Here is a 24,175-nt window from a genome sequence, read left to right as displayed (position 1 = left end):
GTAGTTATTTGATTAGGAAATGTATTTTGTTTTTAAAGTTGTTTTGATGTTGCATAAATACTGAGCTAATTTATCATTATTCTTCCTGTGAGCTTCTACCAACTTTCATATATCCATATTCCAAATCACCTTTCTTTAAGACCACCAACTGTTCCACCTTTGATTTTGTCAGGATCCAGCACTAACTCAGATCAGTTCAGAACTCCACAGCCTTCATTTTTCTTAGTTCCTTTTATGTGCTTGTTTTGGATTGGTTTTTATCCTCCTCAAAAAAGTTAAATTAATCATTTTTGCTTTATGTTCATCCCTTCCTTCAAATTTTAAGTACTTGAAAGTAAAAGACTCCCCTCTTAATTCCCCCACCCCAAGCTTTTCTCTTTGTTCTTAAATCTCTTTGCTGATGAATGAAGGAGTGAGGCATATGAGAACTCAGTAAATGGCATGCATAATTCCCAGAACTGATCAGGAAGCCTCTTTATCCTCTGCTATTTTTTTTTTTATGGAAAATCAGTTCTTCAAAACTTTTAATCACAGACATTTATAAATCCAACAACATAAAAAACAACCCAGCAGTAGGATAGTATGCCAGCTTCAATGAATATGGTTTATATTTAAGTACTTTTCTATCTCTGCCTGGTACTTGGAAATATTTGGGAAAATATGTATTTTGGACAAAGCCATGACTGCTGGAAATCTTGGCCCCTTTGTGGTGTTTCCTATTGCTTAGGCATGAGGCTATTTAAACTTGAGCTACTGATATATTGCTAAAAAACCACAGTTGTAGCCAATGTTATTCTTCTTCCCTGAGGATAAACATACAATAGCTGAGATCTGGAAGTAGGCCTAGAGAAGTAAATTTAGTTTGTCATTGCAACCCTAGTGCTAGAACAGGTTTCTGGATTAGCATAGATCAACAACTATTCAAGAATAGTAGTCCAAGAGGCAGGCAAGTAGTAGTGGATTGAGTTCCAGGTCTGGAGTCAGGAGGTCTTGGATTCAAATGTAGTCTCAGACCCTTCCCAGCTATGTGACCTTGGGCAAGTCACTTAATCCCTACTGCCTAGCCTTACTTACTTACTTACTACTACTTCTGCCTTAGATTCACTATTTAGTAGTTATTCTAAGACAGAAGGTAATGGTTTTAAAAAAATAGTAGTAGACCAAGTCATCTTCACTTATTTACCTTAACTTTCAAATGCCAAATAATAGTTCCCCATTCCAAAAAGTCATTGCAGAATGTGTTACAGTGGAAAAATAGTGGACTGAAAGCCAGAAAACCTGGATTTGAAACTGTAAGCTCTGTCACAGTTAGCTCTGTGACTTTGGAGGCAGGTCTCTGGGCTTCAGTTTCCTCATCTATAAAAATGAGAGTCGGGCAAGAATAGATGATCCTTTCTAGTCTTGAAAATTTCTCTTTCTATATAAGAAGAAATATGATATTGCTCCTTTGTTGCATTGGGAAGAGGGACTAAGAGGTATGGAATATTGTATAGTATATCAGATTTTTTTTATATTGATCAACTTTCCTAGATATTCTCTTTTAAAAAATTCTTTGTCACAAAGGCTGTCTTGGGGAGGAGAGTATATGGAAGGAAATCCAAGCAATGTAAGATATCCATAAAAATTTTACTAATAAAAATTTCATGTTTTATATATAGTAATCTGATGGTTAGGGGCCTGAAGCACAAGTGTACTCTAGATTTACTAATATTTGGGTGAAGAAAACATTGAGATTTTAAAATTTTTGTATTTTTTGGGACTCCTGGTGGGGGGGAAGTATTATAGAAAAAAATATTTATATTTTTTAGAGAAATTTAGTGTTCAGCTTGGAGTGAGATATAAAAAAGGCTGTGAAAAGCAAGATGGGGAGGGAATTCTTTTCCACCTCTTCTCTCCTTTATGGTATGTTTCCTTATCTCTTTATCATGAACCTCCCTCCTCTTTCTGAAACCCTAGGAAGTCTACAGAGAACATGATATCCAGTGTCAACATGAATCATGTGTGAGTTTTTTTTATCCCATTTGTTGTATGCCATTACTAAGTTGACATGCAGTTAGTTTTCATGTATTTCCCCAACCAGAGAAATCATGACCTTCAGGTGATAAAAGTATGATTAAACCATATTGTACCATTCGACTTCTCTTGTTATTTAGCCATTTAAAGATTGAAAGGAGATAGCTATTGAAAATTTGTTCTTATAATTCTATCTCAAATGCAGTACAGTCTCTTACACATTTAGGATTATGCAACATCTTAAAGTATATTAAGAGAATTTTATAATTATTACTGCTTCTGTTAGATCAGAATTTGGTGGGTCCTTAGCAATGACTTGTATTCTGTATTTACTTAATAAATGTTGAATTGAATTAAGTGAATGTTAATCAAATACTTACTGCATATATAGCACAGTGCAGGAGAAATTAAAAAAATAAATAGATTAGATAAAGTCATAGTCCTTCCCTGACTTGAACTTGGAGTTGAATGGCAATGGAGGTGGGGAGTAGGAAGTAAAACAGAAATAGAGATGACTATACTATACAATACTATCTTTTAAGTACATTTGAGAATTATAAAACACTGAGGCCAGAGAAGATATTCTTGATCAGCCAGGGAAGATTACAGAGAAGCACTTGATTTAAGCATTAAATCAAGAATTAAGGGAAGTGATTCAGGACAATTCTGAGGGACATATGAGAAAGAACACTATCCACATCCAGAAGAAAGAACTGTGGTAGTAGAAATACAGAAAAAAAAAACAGCTGCTCGATCACTTGGTTCGATAGGGATATGATTGGGGATGTAGACTCTTAATGATCACTTTATTATAAATATTAATAATAAAGAAATAGTTCTTGATCAATGATACATGTAAAATCCAGTGGAACTGCTGATGGTCTATAGGAGAGGGGTGGGAGGAAGGGAGGGAAAGAACATGAATCATGTAACCATGGAAAAATGTTCTAAATTAATTGATTAAATAAATAAACTTAGTAAAAAATAAGAAAATGAAAAAAAGAATTAAGGGAAGAATAGGCACAGAGGGAAGAGAATAATATTCTAGGCAGAAAGAAGAATGTGAATGAAACATGAAAGATGATAGGGGAAGGGGATAGCTAGATAGATCAGATTGGCAGAAGTATGGTAATATATGTTTACCAACCTATCTTCTCTTTTGATCATACTTGTCTTTGTTGACACATCCTGCATATTATTATCAATAAACCAGATATCAATAGAATAAATTAATGTCCTCAAAAAGTAAGGCAGTATCATAATAAGACTATACCAGGATATAGTTGGGAAAGGAGTGTCATGTGACTCTCAATCATTCCAGCACAATAATAATTAAAGAAATACTCCTACAAGTAAAAGAAAAAAATTTAGTTAAAAAAGTCATGGAAATAAAAAGGTTATACTAATATAGTATTTCAGAGTTTATGATAAAATCATTGGATAGTAAGAGCATTAATAAAACTTTTTTCTTCCAGACTTCACTTTGCCCCTAGAAGTACATCCTATTTTTTCCTGCTTTTACCTCTTTTCAAAGTTCATTTGCAGTCTAGGAATAGCTATTCAAATAATTCACTGGGGAATCTGCATTTCTGAATTTAGTAGTCTGAGGAAGGAAGGTGCATACAGGAAAATAGTATATTTATAATATATATCAGCCTTGCATATGCAGGATCTTATCCTATTAATAAGAATTTATCCAATTACAACACTGATATGAATTTAAATTCCAAAGAATGAGGAAATGACTTTAGTCATAAATTGGGTTTTGATATGATTCTATTCCATTAAAATTTGCAAATCACTAACTTAACATTTAGTCCAGTTGCACCTATAAAAGAAATCACAATTTAAATACTACTTTCATGCAAACAAGTTTTAAAAGCATAATAACTTCAGATATACCTTAATAAAGAAATTATTCACATAGATATACAGACATAAATATAGCATTATTCCATATTAACTAGCCATAGAAAAATGGCCATTGGAAGATAAATTGACTTATTTTTTAATCCAGTTATATAATCTTTTGAATGCCAAATTTAAAGAATCCCTGACTCCAATTCCAATTCTTTAGTTTCTAAAGTCTCAGAAAGTATTAGCTTTTATATTTTCTCTCCCATTATATCTCATATTCTTAGTCAAAAACCTCATCATTTTTCCTAAAACTCTTTGTACTTTACAGCTTGCTAGAGAAAAGAATAGTAAATTGCAAACCAAATTAATTTCTAAGTCACTGGTAAAAATTCATTTTAATAGTAGGCTCAGACAGATTCATACAAATGTATACAAGTAGATACAAACTCTTTAAGCTCTGTAGCATATAAACTTTTAAAAATGCTCTTTTCTTTTCGATACTGTGGCAGATCCCCAGGCATTGTATAAGACAAGATTGAGTTAGTTAATCTACCAGGACCAATGCCAAGATTTCCTAACTTTCCGTGGTTAATATTTTACTTCTACTCCTCAAGGGATGCCCGGAAATTTCCTAAGCAGACATTTGGAAGAAACACAAGTTTAATGTCCAAGGATCTGGTTTCATATTCTGAATCTGCTACTTTCTACCAGTCTTACCTTGGGTAATTCACTTAATGGCTATGAGCCTCAGTTTCCTTACTTGAAAATTAAATGGGTTAGATTAAATTACCCTCAAAGAGCCTTTTTACCTCCAAATCTGTTGTGCTATATCCTATCTGTATTTTATCCATTTCCTATCCTGCTGGGGAGTTCTTCTTTGGATTAATTCCCATTGAGGTCTCTTTCAACTCTGTTTCTCACATTTATTCATTGCTTTTGAGAGGTAGGTGGTTCCTCCCTTATTCCCATGATGGCAATGATGGTGAACTTATGACACAAACACCAAAGATGGCATGCAGGGTGCTCTCTGTGGGCATGTAACTGCTCTTCCTCCCTCCTCCCCCCCAACCCAGTTCATTACTAGAAAGGCAGAGGGACTCAGGTGGAGCTGCTCCCCTTCCCCTCTCCACCAGGCCTGAAGACATTTTTTCACGTCTTCCACCCTTATACTCAGCAGCCAATGGGAATGCACAGGGGGAAAGGGGGGCAGCTTACAAGAGGCAGAGCTGTTGGGGAGCAGAGTGCTTGGGCTACTCCCCTCCTCCTCTCTATACCCATTGAGGACATTCTTTACTTTACCCACCCCTTCTCCCAGTAACCTGTATGGGGTAAAGAGGAAGCAGGGCATGCCTGGTATTTGGTGGGGGGAGGGGCACAGCACTTGATCTGGGGGGTGGGGCCTGGCACTCCATCTCTACAAGGTTCACCATCGCTGGTATAGGTCTGTGACCCATGGGGCTCATAACCTCTTATCCTTACAGCAAATCCAGAGAACTATTCAAATCTCTTCCACCAAATGTTAGTGAAAGCTTTTAGCAACTATTAAGGTTTATTTTCTACTTCTTACCCATTGTCCACCAGGGTTCTCTGAAATGAGATCAGGAGTCACTTAGTTCCCTTCCAGATCAGTCATCTTTCTTGTTTGCATTTCTTTTGATCTTAAATTTGTCTTTCTTGTCCTTATTAGAGGGGTTACCTGGAGAGTTTGCATAGTAATGAAAGAATGTTGGACTTGTAGTCAGAAGACTTGGGAAGAATCTTGTCTCTTGCCACATACTACCCATGTGTCCTTTGGTAATTGGCTTAACCTCATTTGATCCATTGATTATATCTCTAAAATGAGGTTAGACTAGATAACTTCCAAGGACCCTTCAGACAAGACTGATCTGTGATCTTTTTATTTGCTGATGAGTTCTGCTTACTTGGTTTATTCTTCCCCTGTCCCAGCTCTAATTAGCAGACTCTCAAGCAAGGCCTTGTTTTCCTGTTTCACTCTAAGAGCAGTTATGTTCAATCTATGGCATTGGTGTCTGGAATGTAAAAGTCAGAATCCTTCACACCATTCAGTCTTCTGTTTCATTCATGGGAGCCTAGTTCATAGCACCAAGGTGATGGGCAAGCACTATTAGCTCTGCCAAAGTGAGCAATCAGGCCCTTATCTTCAAGATCTCCTCCGAAAAGATATTATACTTACCCCTAACCCAGAATTGACACCATGGGCACAATTATATATTCTTAGGTTCATTTTTATTTATTATTATGCAGGGATAAACATTGCACAGCTGTTTTGTCCTAATAACAGTGAGTAGGAGCTGCCTTTGTTTGTTTGTTTTCATTTCTCCAGTATTTGCTAGTTCAGTTGCCTAGGGGGTAGGATTTCCTGGCCTGTGGTGTAGTCACATGCATTATATGATACCAAACATGGGAAAAGGGAATGCATTTTCTAGCTCTCTTGTCCCAATACTTTTGTGCTTTATTTTTAGGCTTTTGGTGAACTTTAAGAGAAAAGATTCATTAGAGCTGTAGGCGAAAAAAGAAATATTAGATTATAGGGCTTGAGGAGAAATAGTTATCAGGCATAGCTAAGTTTTTCATGTAGTTTAAAAGTAAACCCTAGAGGAGAGAAGTGCCCCAGTAAAAGGAAATGAATGAAATAAAAGGATCAAAGAAAGGCTTTTTTGGGCCAGAAGTAACCGGTAGATTTATAGGTAGGATCAGGGAATCTCAGAATTAGAAAGGCCTTCATAGTCAACCTCAACCTGTCAGTCAATAAGCATTAAGTGCCTGATAATGCCAGCCTCAGTGCTGAGTACTAGGCTTATAAGGAAAAGAAAAAGGCACTCAGTCCTCAAGGAGGTCACAATCTAATGGGGGAGACAATAAATAAACAAATATGTACAAACAAGTTATATAAAGGATAAATAAAGGAAATATTGGCAAAGGGAAGACCCTAGAATTAAGATGGATTAGGGAAGACTTCCTGTAGAAGGCAGGATTTTTACCTGGAACCTGAAGGAAGCCAGGGAAGCCTGGAGGCAGAAAGGAGGAAGAACACTGCGGTCATGGAGGACAGCCAGAGAAAGTGCTGAGAGCCCAAGAGATGCCTTGTCTTGCCAGGGAATATTGGAAGGGGAGTTGGTGGTGGGGGTGGTGGTAAGAGAGAAGGTGGGACTGAGGCGGGGCCAGGGCATGATGAGAGGGAGCCACTGACATGTCAGGAGAAGCACTTTGGGTGGACTGGTGTGGGGAGAGATCAAACAATAATCCCTTCTGCCACACACCCAATAAATAGGTGTCCAGCCTTTGCTTAAAGACCCACCACTTCCAAAAACAGCCTATTCCACTTGGATATACCTTTAATTATTAGGAAGTTCTCCCTTAATTAGATGCAAATGTGCTTTTTTGTAACTTTTACCCATTATTGTTGGTTTTGCCTTCTGAGCCAGAGTAAGTCTAATGGATAAGATATGTACATATTGAACATAAGGATATGTGCTATATATATATATATATATATGTATATGTATATATATATGCATATATATATCAAAGTGATGAGAAAGGGCGGCACTAGCATTTGGGTGAGAAAAGGCTTTCTGTAGAAGGTATCACAATAACCTAAATCTTGAAGACTAGAGATTCTAAGAGGTGAAGTGGAATCTGAGGAAGGAGGGCATTCCAGGTACGAGGGGCAGCCAGTGCAAAGGCATGGAGATGGTAGATAGAGCATCATTGTGAGGAAGAGCACATAGGCCGGGATGGTTCTCTAGAGGAAAAATCCAGATCTTCTTCACTAGTACATTAAAGAAGAATAATTGGATTCCATTTCATTTTTTTACCCTTACTTCATTTTCATTCATTCCTGTTGCTTCCACTCCTGACTGGACTTTCTCCATCATGCCACAAGCATTGTTCTCTACCAGAATGTTCACTGTGTCCCTGTGATCTCCCTACCTTTGTCCCTGGCCTTCTCACAGTGAAATTGCACTCTGCACCTGTGTGTCTTTCTTAAGTGGTCAGTTCCTCTCAGAACCTCCATTTTAAAGAGGGTGTTCAGGCCAGGTGGCTTCATTTCTCCCTGGTTTCCACACCTGATGTCTTTTTCCCACTGCCACAGTTCCTTCATAATACCTGCATAGCCACCTCAGTAATTTGCTTTTCTTTGCCAGTATTTGATAAATGGCATCATTTCAACATCAGTCATTTTAAAACATGGGCAGGATTTTTTTGCTGAAGAAAGGGTGGGGACAGGATAAGGAAGGCAGTAAACAGAAAGATAATTGAATTAATGAAGCATTTCAGGCAGGGTTAATAGAGCCAAATAAAAATGGTATATTTCATAATTAAAAACACTTCTGCTCTATATTTAAAAGCACTATTTATCCAAATTAGATAAGTAACATGTCAGGTTAATAATTTACTTGTCTTTGCTCTTTCATGAAATCCAGTGTTAAAAAAAAAAACTCGTAAAACTATAATCTGAAAAAAAATTGACTCAGAATCTAATTCATATTAAATTATTAGCCTCTCCTTGAAATATAAAATAGAAAACATAGGACAGAGTAGCTATTTTTTGTCTACAAATACAAAATGAAATAGAAAAGGTAGTCATTAGCTAGATGATTCAAAATATTTTGTATTCAATTTTTTGGCTAGTTCAAAGAAGTGTTTCTAGCCAGAACTGTGTCATGTCTTAAGTTTTTCAAGTTTATAGCCATAAATATTGGTAAAGTTTGTTCTGTTCATTGGTCAAGAGTAGCATGTACTAAGATCTTGTACTCTACACTCTATGAATTTAGGATTGTTTTCCACATTTGGAAAAGAAACTATTACTGCCTTTTCTAGATTTTTACATGGCCTGTGTGGAGGAATTTATAATTTCTGATTGAGCTGTTTTAAGGCCCCCCATCATGATTAAGAAAATGTTCCATGATAGAGGCAGCTGGGTGGCACAATGGATAAAGTGTAGAGTCTGGAAGTAGGACAACTTGGCTCCATGCACTCAATAGCTATGTGATCCTAGGCAAGTCACTTTAAAGGAAATCTCAGTTTCCTTATCTGTAAAATGGTCATGGTAACAATAACACCTATCTTCCAGAGTTGTGGAAATCAAATGAGATAATGTTTGCCAAGTGCTTGACTCAGTGACTAGCATATAGTAGGTATTGTGTAAATGTTTGGTATTATTATTGATATTAAAATTAGTAACATTTTAATTTTTATTTATACTTTTTAATTTTCATATTTATAATATTACCCCCAGAAAGTTGTAGTTTCATAAACCTTAAGTTAGCAAGCTCAGTCTTCTAATTTGTTCTTAATCTGTTAAGAACATCATTATAAAATATTTCAGTTGGATCTTATTGAGTCGTCTTATATGCTTCCCAAATTTTTGTTAATAGAATCATATAGTAAAGTGATTTTTCTTGCCTAATAGGTTTTTTGCAAGTTTGTGTCATCAGCAGATTTTATTGATATTTGTAAGTTTTATTTAGCTGAAAAGGTATATGATCTTTTCTGTTCCTTTTAATGAATTGTCCTCTTTTTCAGTTTGCCCCAAAGGTCATATTTAAATGATTGGTACTGTGACAAGGCAAGATTTAGAATTAATTTGGTTTGTTAATTAATCCCTTTTTCCAACAGTTAAGTAGGCTGTTTGTTTAGCTACATGAATAAAACAAGCTGTTCTCAAAGAATGTCTAACAGCACATGGGGTTTCCTCCTGAGCTAGGTTCCAGCACCATTGGAGGGGCTCTGGTAGGGGCAGTGGGAGAGAAACCGGTTTTCCTTCAAGGGCTATAATCTAAATTTATAGAAATACATGTGCCAGACCAGGGCATAGAGTCAGCTCCATTGTTTTGAAAGAATAAGTTCAGGTTTGTCAACCTAAGAATAAAAATTCTTAAGAAATACAGTCTCTTTCTCCTACCCCCTAATTTTAGTTTGGTTAGTTCCTCTGATCCTTGAATGCAGTTGGATGGATTTACCTGTTTTGTTTCCCCAGCATATTCAAAGGAGATATTTGTTAGTATGTGTTTAGTTTAGTAAGAGTTGTGCTGAGCCTGGGACGAGCTGCAAAGTAAGCTTTGTGTAAACAAAATACAAAATGACTGACTATAAAAAGGCTACTATAAACCTTCATAACTATTGTACTTTTGAAGATGCCACAATCACTAAAATTAGACTCCATGTCTCATTGTGTCATGGCACCTCTCAAAAGCTGAGCCAGTAAAGTTCAGGGCTCAAAAGATCACATTAAACTGGAAAGGCTTCTAGTGCTCATTCAGCCATACTGTAAATCTGTCATACAAGGATGAGCCTCAGATAATTAACAAAAATCCTAGGGATGGCTAGGTGGCTCAGGGGATAGAGAAAACCAGGCTTAGAAAATGGAAGTCCTGAGTTCCGATTTGGCCTCACACTTCCTAGCTGTGTCACTTAATCCCCATTGCCTAGCCTTTACCACTCCTCTGCCTTGAAATCAATACACAGTATCGATTCCAAGACAGAAAGGAAGGGTTTATAAAAAAGAGAGAGAAATCAATTCAATGGAGCCCGGCCATCGTGATGATTTTTTTCATTCTATTCAGCAACTCATTATCTAACATGAAGTTAGGATTAATTTTTATATTATTTTGTTTCTAGTTGTACTTCCCTTGAAATTTCAAGAAATATTTGGAGGGGATGTGGCAAATTGGGACATTAATTCATTGCTGGTAGAGTTGTGAATTGATCCAGCCATTCTGGAGGGCAATTTGGAACTATGCCCACAGGGCGAAAAAAGACTGTCTGCCCTTTGATCCAGCCATAGCACTGCTGGGTTTGTACCCCAAAGAGATCATAAGGAAAAAGACATGTACACAAATATTCATAGCTGTGCTCTATGTGGTGGCAAAAAATTGGAAAATGAGGGGCTGCCCTTCAATTGGGGAATGGCTGAATAAATTGTGATATATGCTGGTGATGGAATACTATTGTGCTCAAAGGAATAATAAAGTGGAGGAATTCCATGGGAACTGGAACAGCCTCCAGGAAGTGATGCAGAGTGAGAGGAGCAGAACCAGGAGAACATTGTACACAGAGACTGATACACTGTGGTACAATCGAATGTAATGGACTTCTCCATTAATGGCGGTGTAATGTCCCTGAACAACCTGCAGGGATCAAGGAGAAAAAAACACTACCCTCAAGCATAGGACAAATGGCGGGAGAAAAAACACTGAGGAAAGGCAACAGCTTGACTACAGCGGTGGAGGGGATATGATTGAATCGGAAAGACTCTAAACAAACAATCCAATGCAAAAACCAATAACATGGAAATGAGTTTGGATCGAGGACACATGTGATACCCAGAGGAATCAAGCGTCGCCAATGGGAAGGGTGGTGGGAAGGGGGGGAGGAAAAGAAAATGATCTTTATTTCTAATGAATAATGTTTGAAAATGACCAAATAAAATAATGTTAAAAAAAAAGAAACCTGGTGAAAAAAAAATTTCAAGGAATAGAGTGCTATGCAAGCAGAAGGGTCATAGATCATAGAGAGCAAAAAAGGACCTTGGGGCTCATTTAGTCTTATCTCATTTTACAGATGAGGATGATGTTGCTTAGTTATTTTCATTCACACCAACTCTTTGTGACCCTGACCCTTTTGTGGATTTTTTTAAACCCTTACTTTTTGTCTTAACATCAATACAGCATATTGGTTCTAGGGTAGAAAAGCAGTAAGGGCTAGGCAGTGGGGGGGGTCAAATGACTTGCCCTGGGTTGCACAGCCAGGAACTGTCTGAGGCCAGATATGAACCTAGGACCTCCTGTCTTTGGGCCTGGCTCTCAATCCACTGAATCACCCAACTGCCCCCATAGGGATTTTCTTGACAGAGATAGTGGAATGGTTTGCTATTTCCTTTTACACAGATGAAAAAAGTGACAAACAGGGTTAAGCTACTTGCTCAGGTCACACTGCTAGCAAATGCCTAAGGCCAAATTTGAACTCAGGTCTTCCTGACTGGATTTGACATTTTATCCACTATGCCACCTAGATGACTACAGGTGATACTGAATTTCATAGAGTTTTAATTGCCCAGAGTCACATGCTTATCTAGAGCCATTCTGCCTGGGATTTGATTCCAGCTCATTTGACTTAAATTCCAGCATTCCTTTCCACTGTACCATGAGGTTCTTAATCCAACACTATACCTAGCTCTTTTGAACACAATGACGGCTTCATAAAAGTTTCTTAAAAGGAATGATGTGATGATCCTAGACTTATTCCAGTATTCTTGCCACGTGAAATGAAGCATAGACACAAATCTCATTTTCAAGTTGGTATTTTGAGTAAATATTCATACATCTTGGAGTTCTTCTTTATGCAGGAGAAGTACCAGATCTTAAACTCCTTGAGGAGGACAAAGATGAAATCTAAGACATTTTTCATCTCCACCAATATTTAACACCATATTCTTACATAATAGACAATATATATTTGTTCAGTTGAATTGGATCAAGAAAGTGGGAAAGATATTTGAATTTCTTTGAATGATTTTGTGGTACATGTCTTCTGACAGTTTAGCAAGAACGGAAATCAGGCAGGTGATTGTGCATTCTAGTAGCCTTAGAAGCGGGAAAGGCTTTTATTGCTGAGTGACAAGGAAATATCTCAGCTCCTTAGATCACAGAGCATGAGTCAAGGTACTGAGGATAATAAAAACTGTTAGATAAGAGCAGATAAATCATGGCAGGACTTCAAGCCCATGATGATGAAAGGTTTTGATTTGGTTTTTAGAAGCAGTGAGGATTATTTTTTTTTCAAATTCACAAGTATCAACATCTACATTTTAAATTAGAAGTACCAGAAAACAGATACTTTGACTTGACTCACTGAATTTTATGCCATAAAAGATCTGTGGTAGTAGTAGTAGTCTCTTGGTAACCGAGGATGACGATTGTCTTTGTGCGTTTTTGTGCACAAAGGCACTTGTGCATGAAGATTTAAGTGGAAAAGTCGATGCACAGAGACAGTCTCACTCTCTCGGCGTTGGCAGCCTGGGTCCAGTGGCATGAAAAGTCGTTACACCTGGAGACTTCCTCAGCTGCATTGGATGGCCATGTTGTCCTTTGTGCTCCAACACGCCCTGAGCAATCCACAGTGCTTTGCTGCGTCGCCATCTCAGCCGTTGAACCTTCTTATTGGTTTCTTCCATCTGTTCAGCTGAAGCAGTCTTCACATGCTGGGTGAGCAAAGCCCTGGCTCACCAGGGGTCCACAAGGACCCAATGGCTACCCTCACAAGGTTTAACCGGCCTGTCGAAGCCATTGCCTGGGGTGTGGTCGCTGCCACATGCTAGCAGCTACTGGGAGCCACAGTGAGAGCTGGGTGTCAGGTGGGTGTCAGAGGCTGGAGAGCTGCCCTAGAAGGGCACGACAAGCCCTCCATACCAAAGATACTACCCCTCCCTGAGCACCCCATACACCCCTAAAGATCTGTGGTATAGAATTATTAAAAGTAGGTAAGATAGGAAAGGTGTATTTTTATTGGCTCATGGTGACCTTTTAATGAGGAAAAGTGTATGGAAGAAATCCTATTTTCAGTCTTCACTTAGAAATATTTTATTTACCTTCTAGTTTGTAATTGGTCTTGTCTTACAGGAATAAAGGTTCAAGTTTGACGGTTTCCTGACTGCAGAGACATGAACTCTTCTTTTTTAGAACAGAATACCTCTTTAAGTCATTTAGTAGAAAAGCTTTATAAAAACAATGTATGTGAAGGTGCTTAAAAATAATTTTATAAAGGCAAGCTACTTTTAAACATACTGTTTTCATGAGTATTGTCATCATCAGTATGAGAACCAAGCCAGTATTTGTTTATGGTTTTTCTCTTTAGGAAATAACATATGTAACAATTTGATGTTAAAGATCTCTTCATTTTTCTATATCTGTATCTACTCCCTGCTTTTCCAAAAACAACACAATGCCACCAAAAACACATTCAAAACTCATAAACCTTTGAAACTTCTCATTATGTGAATTTGGGGTTACTTAACCAACTCATGATTTCCACTTCTGATTCATTAGTATCTTTTGCTTAATTATTCTCAAGAATTAGATTACAGTTACAATGTAACTGTAAGAATAAGGGGACCCATGCCATCTAAGCTGAGAAGGATTTTCTTACACTGCCTCATATTACTCCATTGATTCATGATACAATGCCATCCTTCATCTCCCAAATAAACAAAGAATTGAGACCCACAATAAACTAAGAGGATAAATTTATCATATTTTAGGTTCTGAATCCCTTCAACATATCTGTGTCAAGATAAGCGAAATGGTCTTATACAGCAAATACTTTCTCATCTATGTGCATGTTTTTCTCTTCCTTCAGCAGTCTGCCTATAAGTTCCTTGAGAACAAAGATTATCATTTCTTTTATCTTCTGTGCCTAGCAGAGTCATTTAAAGAACCCACTTAAATGCTTGTATTCAAGGACAAAAACTTAAATGGATAAATCTGACATAATTTTTTTGTGAAAATTTGTTCTCTTTAGTGATGAATGAACCATCACATTAGACTTCAGTTATGGTATGCACCTTGTGAACACCTGGCAATCTCTGTGTGTGTGTCTCTCACACTAAAGCACACCCATACATGATAACACAAACTTAGCAATTTTGAGACAAGAATTTGTCTTTATATTATTTCCAGTAGCCCATACTATTCTTCTGCCTTGGAACCAATACTTAGAATTGATTCTAAGACAAAAGTGAAATGTATTTTAAAATAATTGTAATAATAAAATAAAAATAAATAAGAATATTCTTGGTGAAAACATGAGCTGGAAACTGAGAGGCTTTTACAGAAAGTTTTCTACAGCATACCCAATTTTGATAGTCACACCACTGACTGGCTTACATCACTTATGCATTGATTACCTGTTCCCCTAATTACCACTACCCCATCACTCTAAAAGTATTTAACTTGCTATATGTAAATATAACTGTAAAGACTATACTTAAACTAGTCACCATACCCCTACATAGGATGAATCAATGGAGACAGTATTTGCCCTAGAATCAGAGGGCTTGGGTTTAAATTTTGTCTGATACCACCTCTGTGAACTTGGAGAAGTCTTAATCTCACTGAGCCTTAGTGAAATGAGTTTGGACTAGATAGCCTTTAAGGTACCCTCCAACTTTTTAACACTCATATTCTTATGATGATGCAAAATGATTGCAAAGCAGGGAATGTCACAATCTCAGAAGATTCAGAATTGCTGATAACCCAGAAAGACACATGGTAGGTAAAAGAGTCAGAGGCAGCTAATTGCCATCAGTAGCTTATGTTTGAGAAGTGCTGTAAAACCCATGGTTAAGCATCTGTACTAGAGAAAGAATGAGGCCAATTGTGTATCTCTAGGATGAGGGGAAACAAATGGATAGCTTATTGCTGTTATGGTATCCAAGAATTATGAAAAGAATCAGAAACAAAGCTTCCAACAATTGGCACATCCTCTTTGGAAAATTTATGTAAAGGCTTGGGAAAGAATCACTCAGGATTTGAAGTTATGCATAGTTTATATTCTGCATTTGAAGTCTTTGTGCCAGTGATACTGTATTAGAGATTTTTTAAAGTTCTTCTTGTTACTCATTTGTTTCAGTCATATCCTGCTTTGGGGATTTTCTTGGCAAAGTGGTTTGCTGTTTCATTCTTTAATTCATCTTACAAATGAAGAAACTGAGACAAACAGGATTAATTCTTTGCCCAGGTTCACACAGCTAATGATTTTCTGAGGCTGGATTTAAATCAGGTCTTCCTGACTCTAGACATGGCACCCTCTCCACTGTTAACCCAGCTGTCTCAAGCATTACTAGGAAATTATGAAAGTTGTAAGATACAGAGAGACTGAATAGTTTTAAGTGTGTATATCATTAGATGGGAAAACCAGGAAATCAAAGACTGTCCATTTCAAATAGTAGAAAACAAATGTGTTTTATGTGTGTGGGTTTCATGCACCAAGAATAGGAAAGAAATTTTTAGATGAAATCCAGGAATAACACTTTCAAGGAAAAATATAAATGTTAGAAATCATCAGCATTTCTATGTATTTCCAACACATCTCAGCAGCAAGAGTTAGAAAGAGAAATTCCATTTAAAATCACCCTAGACAATATAAAATACTTAGGAATCTATCTGCCAAGACAAACACAGGAACTATATGAATACAACTACAAAACACTTTCCACACAATTAAAACTAGATCTAAATAATTGGAAAAGCATTAATTGCTCATAGGAGGACAAACAAAAATGAGAATAGTACCTAAACTAATTTACTTATTTAGTGCCATACCCATCAAAATACCAAAAAACTTTTTTTACTGAATTAGAAAAAAAACCATGACAAAGTTCATTTGGAAGAACAAAAAATTAAGAATATCAATGGAAATGATGGAAAAAAATGTGAAAGAAGGTGACCTAGCGGTATCAGATCTTAAACTGTACTATAAAGAATTAGTCATCAAAACAATATGGTACTGGGAGGTGGAGTTAAGATGGCGGCATAGAGGCAGCAAAAGTTCAGACCTCTGAAAACCCTTCCTTACTGATTACAAACTGATGCTCCTAGGAGACTGAAAATCAAACCTAAAAATAAGACAGAGCCAAGGAACCCTCCTGCTGGACTCAACTTAAAAGGTACACCCCCAAAAGCCGGAATTCAAGAACACTCAGGTTTAAGGGGAATGAAGAAGTAAGCTCCCAGGACTCCTCCCCATCCAAAAGCACTAAGCCTCCAGTGGCAGCAGGAACCTCTGGGCAGGCAAGGGTGCTGGTCTGGAGGGAGTACCTTGCGGGCAAAGCTGTGTCAGGTTCAGAGCATCCAACACAGGCGGTGGGAAAGCAGTTAGAAAAGAAGTGTAGAGGGGGCAGCCTAGTTGCAGCAGCAGAGACACTCCATATTGCCCCCCCCCTTCCAGGAGGTTTTGGCCTCAGGGCACATCCACCTCAATCCAACTGGACTTAATCCCATCACAGGCATAAGAGGGCAGGGAAGCTCAAGCTCCAATACCCCTCCCCCACAGGCTGTGCTGAGAGATTTGTTGACAAAAGCTCCAAGAGTGAAGGCTGATAGAAAAGGCACAAACCACAAAAAAAAAGAGGAACAAAAGCACAAGCAACTATAAAAGAGTAAAGAATGGGTAAATATGAGCAAACAACAGAAAAAGAAAAAAGAAATTAGAATTGATAGCTTCTATACAGGCAATGAGCAAAGAACAAATGGAAGAGAGAAGAATGAGAGAACACCAAGCAAAAAAACAGAAACCCCAGCAAATTGGATATGGGATTTGGAAGAACTCAAAATACTATTTAAAATACAATTAAGGGAGGCTGAAGACAACTGGGAAAAAAAACTTAAAAAGTAAGATAAGTCATCTGGAAACAGTAAACAGTCTCTTGAAAACCAAAATTAATCAGCTTGAAAATGAAGCAAAGCAGATGAAAGATGAGGCAAAGAAAATGAAAGATGGGGCAGAGAAGATGAAAGATGACCTCCAAAGAAAATCAGATGAGGAGAAGGATGACCAAAAAGTCAGGGAAGAAATCCAGGCTTTAAAATCCAGAATACAACAACTCTAAATAAGTGACTTCACAAGGCAGCAGGACACTATAAAACAAAATCAATCGAACGAAAAAATTGAGGAAAAAATGAAGTACCTCATTCTCAAAAAAGAAGATTTAGAAAATCGTTCCAGGAAAGACAACTTAAGAACCTTTGGCCTACCAGAAGACCATGACAAAAGAAAATGCCTGGACATCATACTACAGGAAAATATCCAAGAAAACTGCCCCAATATTCTAGAACAAGAGGGAAAAGTAGAGATTGAAAGAACCCACAGATCACCTTCTGTACTTAATCCCCAACTCACAGCACCCAGGAATGTTATAGCCAAATTCAAGAACTATCAAACAAAGGAAAAAAATATTACAAGATATTAAAAAGAAGTCATTCAGATACCATGGAGCCAAAGTGAGAATAAAATAGGATCTGGCTGCATCTACACTGAAGGACTAAAAGGCATGGAATATTATATTCCAGAAAGCAAGGGAACTAGGTCTACAACCAAGAATCAATTTATCAGCAAAACTGACTTTATTCTTACAGGGGAAAGTATGGACATTTAACAAAATAGAAGAATTCCAAGCATTTGTAAAGAAAAGACCAGACCTAAACAGAAAATTTGATGCCCAAGCATAGAACTCAAGAGAATCATCAAAAGGTAATTAAGAAAGAGGGAAAAAAAGAGAAAAGAAAACAAAAGAAAAAAAAACAAATTTTTAAGAGACCCAATGAGTTAAAATGATATGTATCCGTATAAGAAAAGAGGTCATTGGTAAATCGTAAAAATATGTTATTATCGCCTGGACAGCTATAGGAATTACACTTAGAGTGAATAATCAGTAACAAACTATATAGGACGAAATGCCAAGACGTAAATATGTATATAGATATATGTGTTCATAAATACATATATATATGTGTGTGTGTGTGTGTGTGTGTGTGCATACACACAAATAGAGCTAAAAAAAGAAGTTAATACTAAAAGAAATGGGAAAAAAACAAAAAGGGGTAAGTTTATATGTCACAAAAGCTCATGGAGGGAAAGGGGAGAACAGCAATACACTGAAAGGGTAAAGAGGTTGGAGATAGGAAATACTCAACTCTTACCTGCATTAAAATTGACTCAAAGAGGGAAGAGCAATCAAATACATTGGGGCAGAGAATTGATTTGTGCCCTATAGGGAAGTAGAAGGATAACAAACAGACTTCTGGGGAGGGAAGCAGTACAAGGGAGATAGATGGTGAGGGGGTAGTTTAAAAAGACTGTAAAGAAAGTAAGAGGAGAATAAGAAGGGAGAGGGGTAGAAACGGAAGTAAAATAAGGGTAGGAATTAGGGGAACTAATTAAAAACAAAACATTGGTGTAGAAGGAAATAATGAAAGAAGAAAAAGCAGGACTAGGAGTGGAAATCAAAATGCTGGGAAATAAGCAGCTGGTAATCATAACTCTGAATGTGAATGGAATGAACTTACCCATAAAAGGCAAGCAAATACCAGAGTGGATTAGAAACCAAAACCCTAACATATGCTGTCTACAAGAAACAAACATGAAGGCAGACAGACATAGGGTAAAAGTAAGAGGATGGAGCCAAATCTATTGGGCATCAACTGATAAAAAGAAGGCAGGAGTCACAATCATGATATCCGACAAAACCAAAGTAAAAATAAATCTAGTTAAAAGAGATAGGGAAGGTAATTACATCCTGATAAAAGGCAGTATAGACAATGAGGAAATAACAATACTCAACATGTATGCACCAAATGGTATAGCATCCAAATTTCTAAAGGAGAAACTAGTGAAGCTCAAGGATGCAATAGAAAAACTATACTAGTGGGGGACTTGAACCTTCCTCTATCAGAACTAGATAAATCAAACCAAAAAATAAATAATCAAGATGTAAGAGAAATGAATGAAGTCTTAGAAAAATTAGAGTTAGTAGATATGTGGAGAAAAATAAAATAGGAACAAAAAGAAATATATCTTCTTTTCAGTAGCACGTTATGTTCAGAAAGATTGACCATGTACTATGGCATAAAAACATTGCAAGCAAGTGCAAAAGAGCAGAAATAATAAATGCAACCTTTTCAGATCACAATGCAATGAAATTAATAATGAGTAAGGGTACATGGAGAGGTAAATAAAAATTAATTGACAATTAGACATTGCAATTCTTCAACATGCTTAAAGAACAAATCGTAAAAAACAATAATTTCATTGAAGAAAATGACAATGATGAGACATCCTTTCAAAATCTATGGGATGCAGCTAAAGCAGTATTCAAGGGGAAATTTATATCCTTGAGTTCATATATATACAAATTGTGTAGGGCAGAGGTCTATTAATTGGGCATGGAAATTAAAAAACTAGAAAGTGAACAAATTAAAAATCCTCATATGAAGAGTAAATTAGAGATCCTAAAAATCAAAGGAGAAATTAATAAAATTGAAAGTCAAAGAATAATTGATTTAATAAATAAGACTAGAAGGTGGTACATTGAAAAATCAATCTAATTTTAAAAAAAAGAACAAAACCAAATTGACAGTATCCAAGATAAAAAGGGAGACCTCACCTCTAATGAAGAGAAAATTAAGGTAATCATTAAAAACTATAATTGCAACAAATATGGCAATCTAGGTGATATGGATGAATACTTACAACAATATCAATCGCCTACACTAAAAGAAGAAGAACTAAATTACCTAAACATCCCCATATCAGAAAAAGAAATTGAAGAAGCCATCAAAGAACTCCCTAAGAAAAAATCCCCAGGTCCAGATGGATTTACAAAGGAATTCTATCAAACGTTCAAAGAACAACGAACCCCAATATTATACAAAATATTTCACAGAATAAGCAAAGAAGGAGTTCTTAGAATTTCTTTTTATTACATAAATATGGTACTGATTCTAAAGCTAGGCAGGTCAAAAACAGAGAAAGAAAACTATAGACCAGTCTCTTTAATGAATATAGATGCAAAAATCTTAAATGGGATGTTAGCAAAAACACTTAAGCAAGTGATCACAAGGATTATTCACTATGACCAGGTAGGATTACTACCAGAAATGCAAGGATGGTTCAATATTAGGAAAAAAATCCACATAATTGACCATATTAACAAGCAAAGCAACAAAAATCAAATGATTATCTCAATAGATGCAGAAAAAGCCTTTCCAAAATACAACACTCATTCCCATTGAAAACACTACAAAGCAGAGGAATAGAAGGGCATTTCCTAAAAATAGTAAATAGTATATATCTAAAACCATCAGCAAATATCATCTGCAATGGGTATAAAGTAGAAGCCTTCCGAATAAGATCAGGAGTGAAACAAGGATGCCCTTTATCACCACTATTATTTAATATTGTACTAGAAACACTAGGCATAGGAATTAGAAAAAAGTGAAATTGAAGGTATTAAAATAGGTAATGAGGAGACCACGCTATCACTCTTTGCAGATGATATGATGCTGTACTTAAAAGAATCCTAGAGAATCAACTAAAAAGCTAGTGGAAATAAGCAACAACTTTAGCAAAGTTGCAGGATACAAAATAAACCTGCATAAGTTATTAGCATTTCTATATATCTCCAACACATCTCAGCAGCAAGAATTAGAAAGAGAAATTCCATTTAAAACCACCCTAGACAATATAAAATGCTTAGGAATCTATCTGCTGAGACAAACACAGGAACTCTATGAATACAACTACAAAACACTCTCCACACAATTAAAACTAGATCTATACAATTGGAAAAACATTGACTGCTCATGGGTAGGATGAGCTAACATAATAAAAATGACCATCCTACCCAAACTTATCTATCTATTTAGTGCCATACCCATTGAACTACAAAAAAACTTTTTTACAGAATTAGAAAAAACCATAACAAAGTTCATTTGGAAGAATAAGAGATCAAGGATATCCAGGGAAATCATGAAAAAATTTTAAAGGAAAGAGGCCTTGCCATCCCAGATCTCAATCTATACTATAAAGCAGTGTTATCAAAATAATTTGGTATTGGCTAAGAGACAGAAGGGAGGATCAATGGAATAGACTTGGGGTAAGTGACCTCAGCAATACAGTTTATGTTAAGCCCAATGATCCCAGCTTTTGGGACCAAAATCCTCTATTTTATAAAAACTGCTGAGAAAATTTGAAGACAGTATGGGAGAGATTAGATTGGATCAGTATCTCACACCCTACACCAGGATGAACTCAACATATAAAGAAGGAAACTATAAGCAAATTAGGTGAATACAGAATAGTATACATATCAGATCTTTGGGAAAGAAAAGACTTTAAAACCAAGCAAGAGCTAGAAAAAATCACATAAACCCAAGGAGCCCAGGTTTTGGAACAAAAATCCAATATTAAACAAAAACTGCTGAGAAAATTAGCAAACAGTATGAAATATCTTAGGTTTAGATCAATATCTCACACCCTACACCAACATAAACTCAGAATGGGTCAATGTCTTGAGTGTAAAGAAGGAAACTATAAGTAAATTAGGTGAACACAGAATAGTATATCTGTTAGATCTCCAGGAAAGGAAAGATTTTAGGAACAAGCAAGTGTTAGAAAAAAATTACAAAATGTAAAAGAAATGGTTTTGATTACATTAAATTAAAAAGTTTTTGTACAAACAATACCAGTGCAACCAAAGTTAGAAGGGAAGCAACAAATTGGGAAAAAATCTTTATAACCAAAATGTCTAACATAGGTCTAATCACTCAAATTTATAAAGAGTTAAATCAGTTATACAAAAAAATCAAGCCATTTCCCAATTGATAAATGGGCATAGGACATGAATAGGCAATTTTCAGATAAAGAAATCAAAACTTTTGATAAGCACATGAAAAAGTGTTCTAAATCTCTCATAATCAGAGAAATGCAAATCAAAAGAACTCTGAGGTACCACCTCACACCTCATTTTAGCCTTTTCTTTACAATTCCTGGAATAGAGTATTTCCTTTCATTTCCAAAACCTTTTTATAATTTCTCAGATTCATTCTCATTTTTTTTTTTGTTGAGACTATGTTTTATTTGCTGATTAATGGAAAAAAGGCAATGAAATTCATCTTCAAGTATTTTCTTGGAAGTCTGTGTTTATAAAAATCATGAAAAATTGGAAAGATGGTTTAAATCACTGAGACTTGATATCTTATACAATGTTGTTTGTAAAAAATTACAAATTAAATATAAATAAATATAAAGCAATCCTGATAATTTTATCTAAATCTTGTTTTGTGTGATATTGTTATATATATATTAATTATATTTATTATAAAATGATTTTAAATTATTTTAAATTACGCATGTTTACATCACCTGGGTGAAATAATATAAATATATGTCTTTAGATCATTGATTTAATATCAACTTAAGAATTAATTAAATAATAATATTTTAATATTGCATATGCACGTATATGCATGCAATTCTCTCTCTATATACATATATATAAAGTTTTTCAGGTCTGTGTTATTTGTGAAAAGATCAATACCAGACTGAATCACTCTCTATTAGCAAAGAGCCCTAAAAAGCTTACTTTAGTATAAAATCTTTTACACGGTTAAGTGCCATTTCCTAATTTGAGATCTTTTAAAGACTGGCAGAAAAGAAACAAAATAAAATAAAATAGGGCAGTATGTCTATAAACCAACATATAATTTGGCTGTAATCTATCATAAAACATCATAAATCATACACAGTCAACCATAGGCTAGGAGATTTAATTTGGTATGTTTCCTTAGTTATTTAATAGTTTTGCAACCACATCTAGCAAGTAAATGCCTCTGAACTACTTTAGATATGAGAGGAAAGGGAATATCAATTTTTGGCAATATCAACTGACAATCTCTGGGAGATATTATTGTGTTTTGCAGTTAAGAACAAGTATGCACCTACAAATTTGTGTGCACATTTAACTTACATATTGAATTCACTACAGTGGGATTTACCCAGGCCTTAGAGCCAATTCTTATATTTTAACTTTATATTCCCTTACCTATATTATCACAGGATGTTGGAGGCTATTCATCTTGGATATCCACTACAAATAATGATACCACTTGGCAGGAGATACACTTGCTTCCCTAGATTTTTCAAGCTAGATGTGGGATACTAGATACTCGAACCATGGCATTTTACAAAATGAGATGTTTCTGGGGGCAGTTGAGTGGATCAGTGGATTGAGAGCCAGGCCTAGAGACAGAAGATCCTACCTTCAAATCTGACCTCAGACACTTCCTAGCTATGTGACCCTGGGCAAGTCACTTAACCCACCTTGCCAAGCCCTTACCGATCTTCTGCCTTGAAACCAATTCAGTATTGATTCTAAGACAGAAGATAAGGGTTTTTAAAAAAAAATTACATGCTTCTATATGTGGAGCCCCATCCTTAAAACACAGAAAAAGAGTAATTTCCCCCAAACTCCTAAAGACTTCTTTCTCTCCAAGATCACTTGTGTGATTACACTGGCCAACCCACACCATCAGTGTCCATCACTCTATAGTGAAGGATCTGAGTCTAGCTCTTTTTCAGTTAGCTTAGAGTAAAATCATGATTACTGTATGGGCACTTTAAGGAATCTGAGAGAGGAGAAGTATTTTTGATTGTGTAAGTTTTGCCTTGCATCCTGACTTGGAACCATAGCCCCTGTAATATATGATTATGTAGTTTGTAGATGTGA

General features: G+C 36.1%; 1 protein-coding gene across 11 annotated transcripts in view; it reads left to right on the top strand.

The window, feature by feature from the left end:
- The window catches only part of MAOA (monoamine oxidase A), a 141,380-nt gene that overhangs the window by 36,373 nt on the left and 80,832 nt on the right, over positions 1-24,175 (top strand). For 5 of the 11 annotated variants that reach the window (XM_007493318.2, XM_007493317.3, XM_007493314.3 and 2 more), the window contains exon 5: positions 1,957-2,001. The exons of the other annotated variants lie outside the window; for them this stretch is intronic. In XM_007493318.2, coding sequence (XP_007493380.2) covers positions 1,957-2,001 — 45 coding nt within the window. The remainder of the gene's footprint in view (positions 1-1,956; positions 2,002-24,175) is intronic. 11 annotated transcript variants of the gene reach the window in all.

This window comes from Monodelphis domestica, chromosome 4, assembly GCF_027887165.1.
Source record: "Monodelphis domestica isolate mMonDom1 chromosome 4, mMonDom1.pri, whole genome shotgun sequence".
Lineage (NCBI taxonomy): Eukaryota > Metazoa > Chordata > Mammalia > Didelphimorphia > Didelphidae > Monodelphis > Monodelphis domestica.
This window is presented reverse-complemented; position numbering and strand designations above follow the sequence as displayed.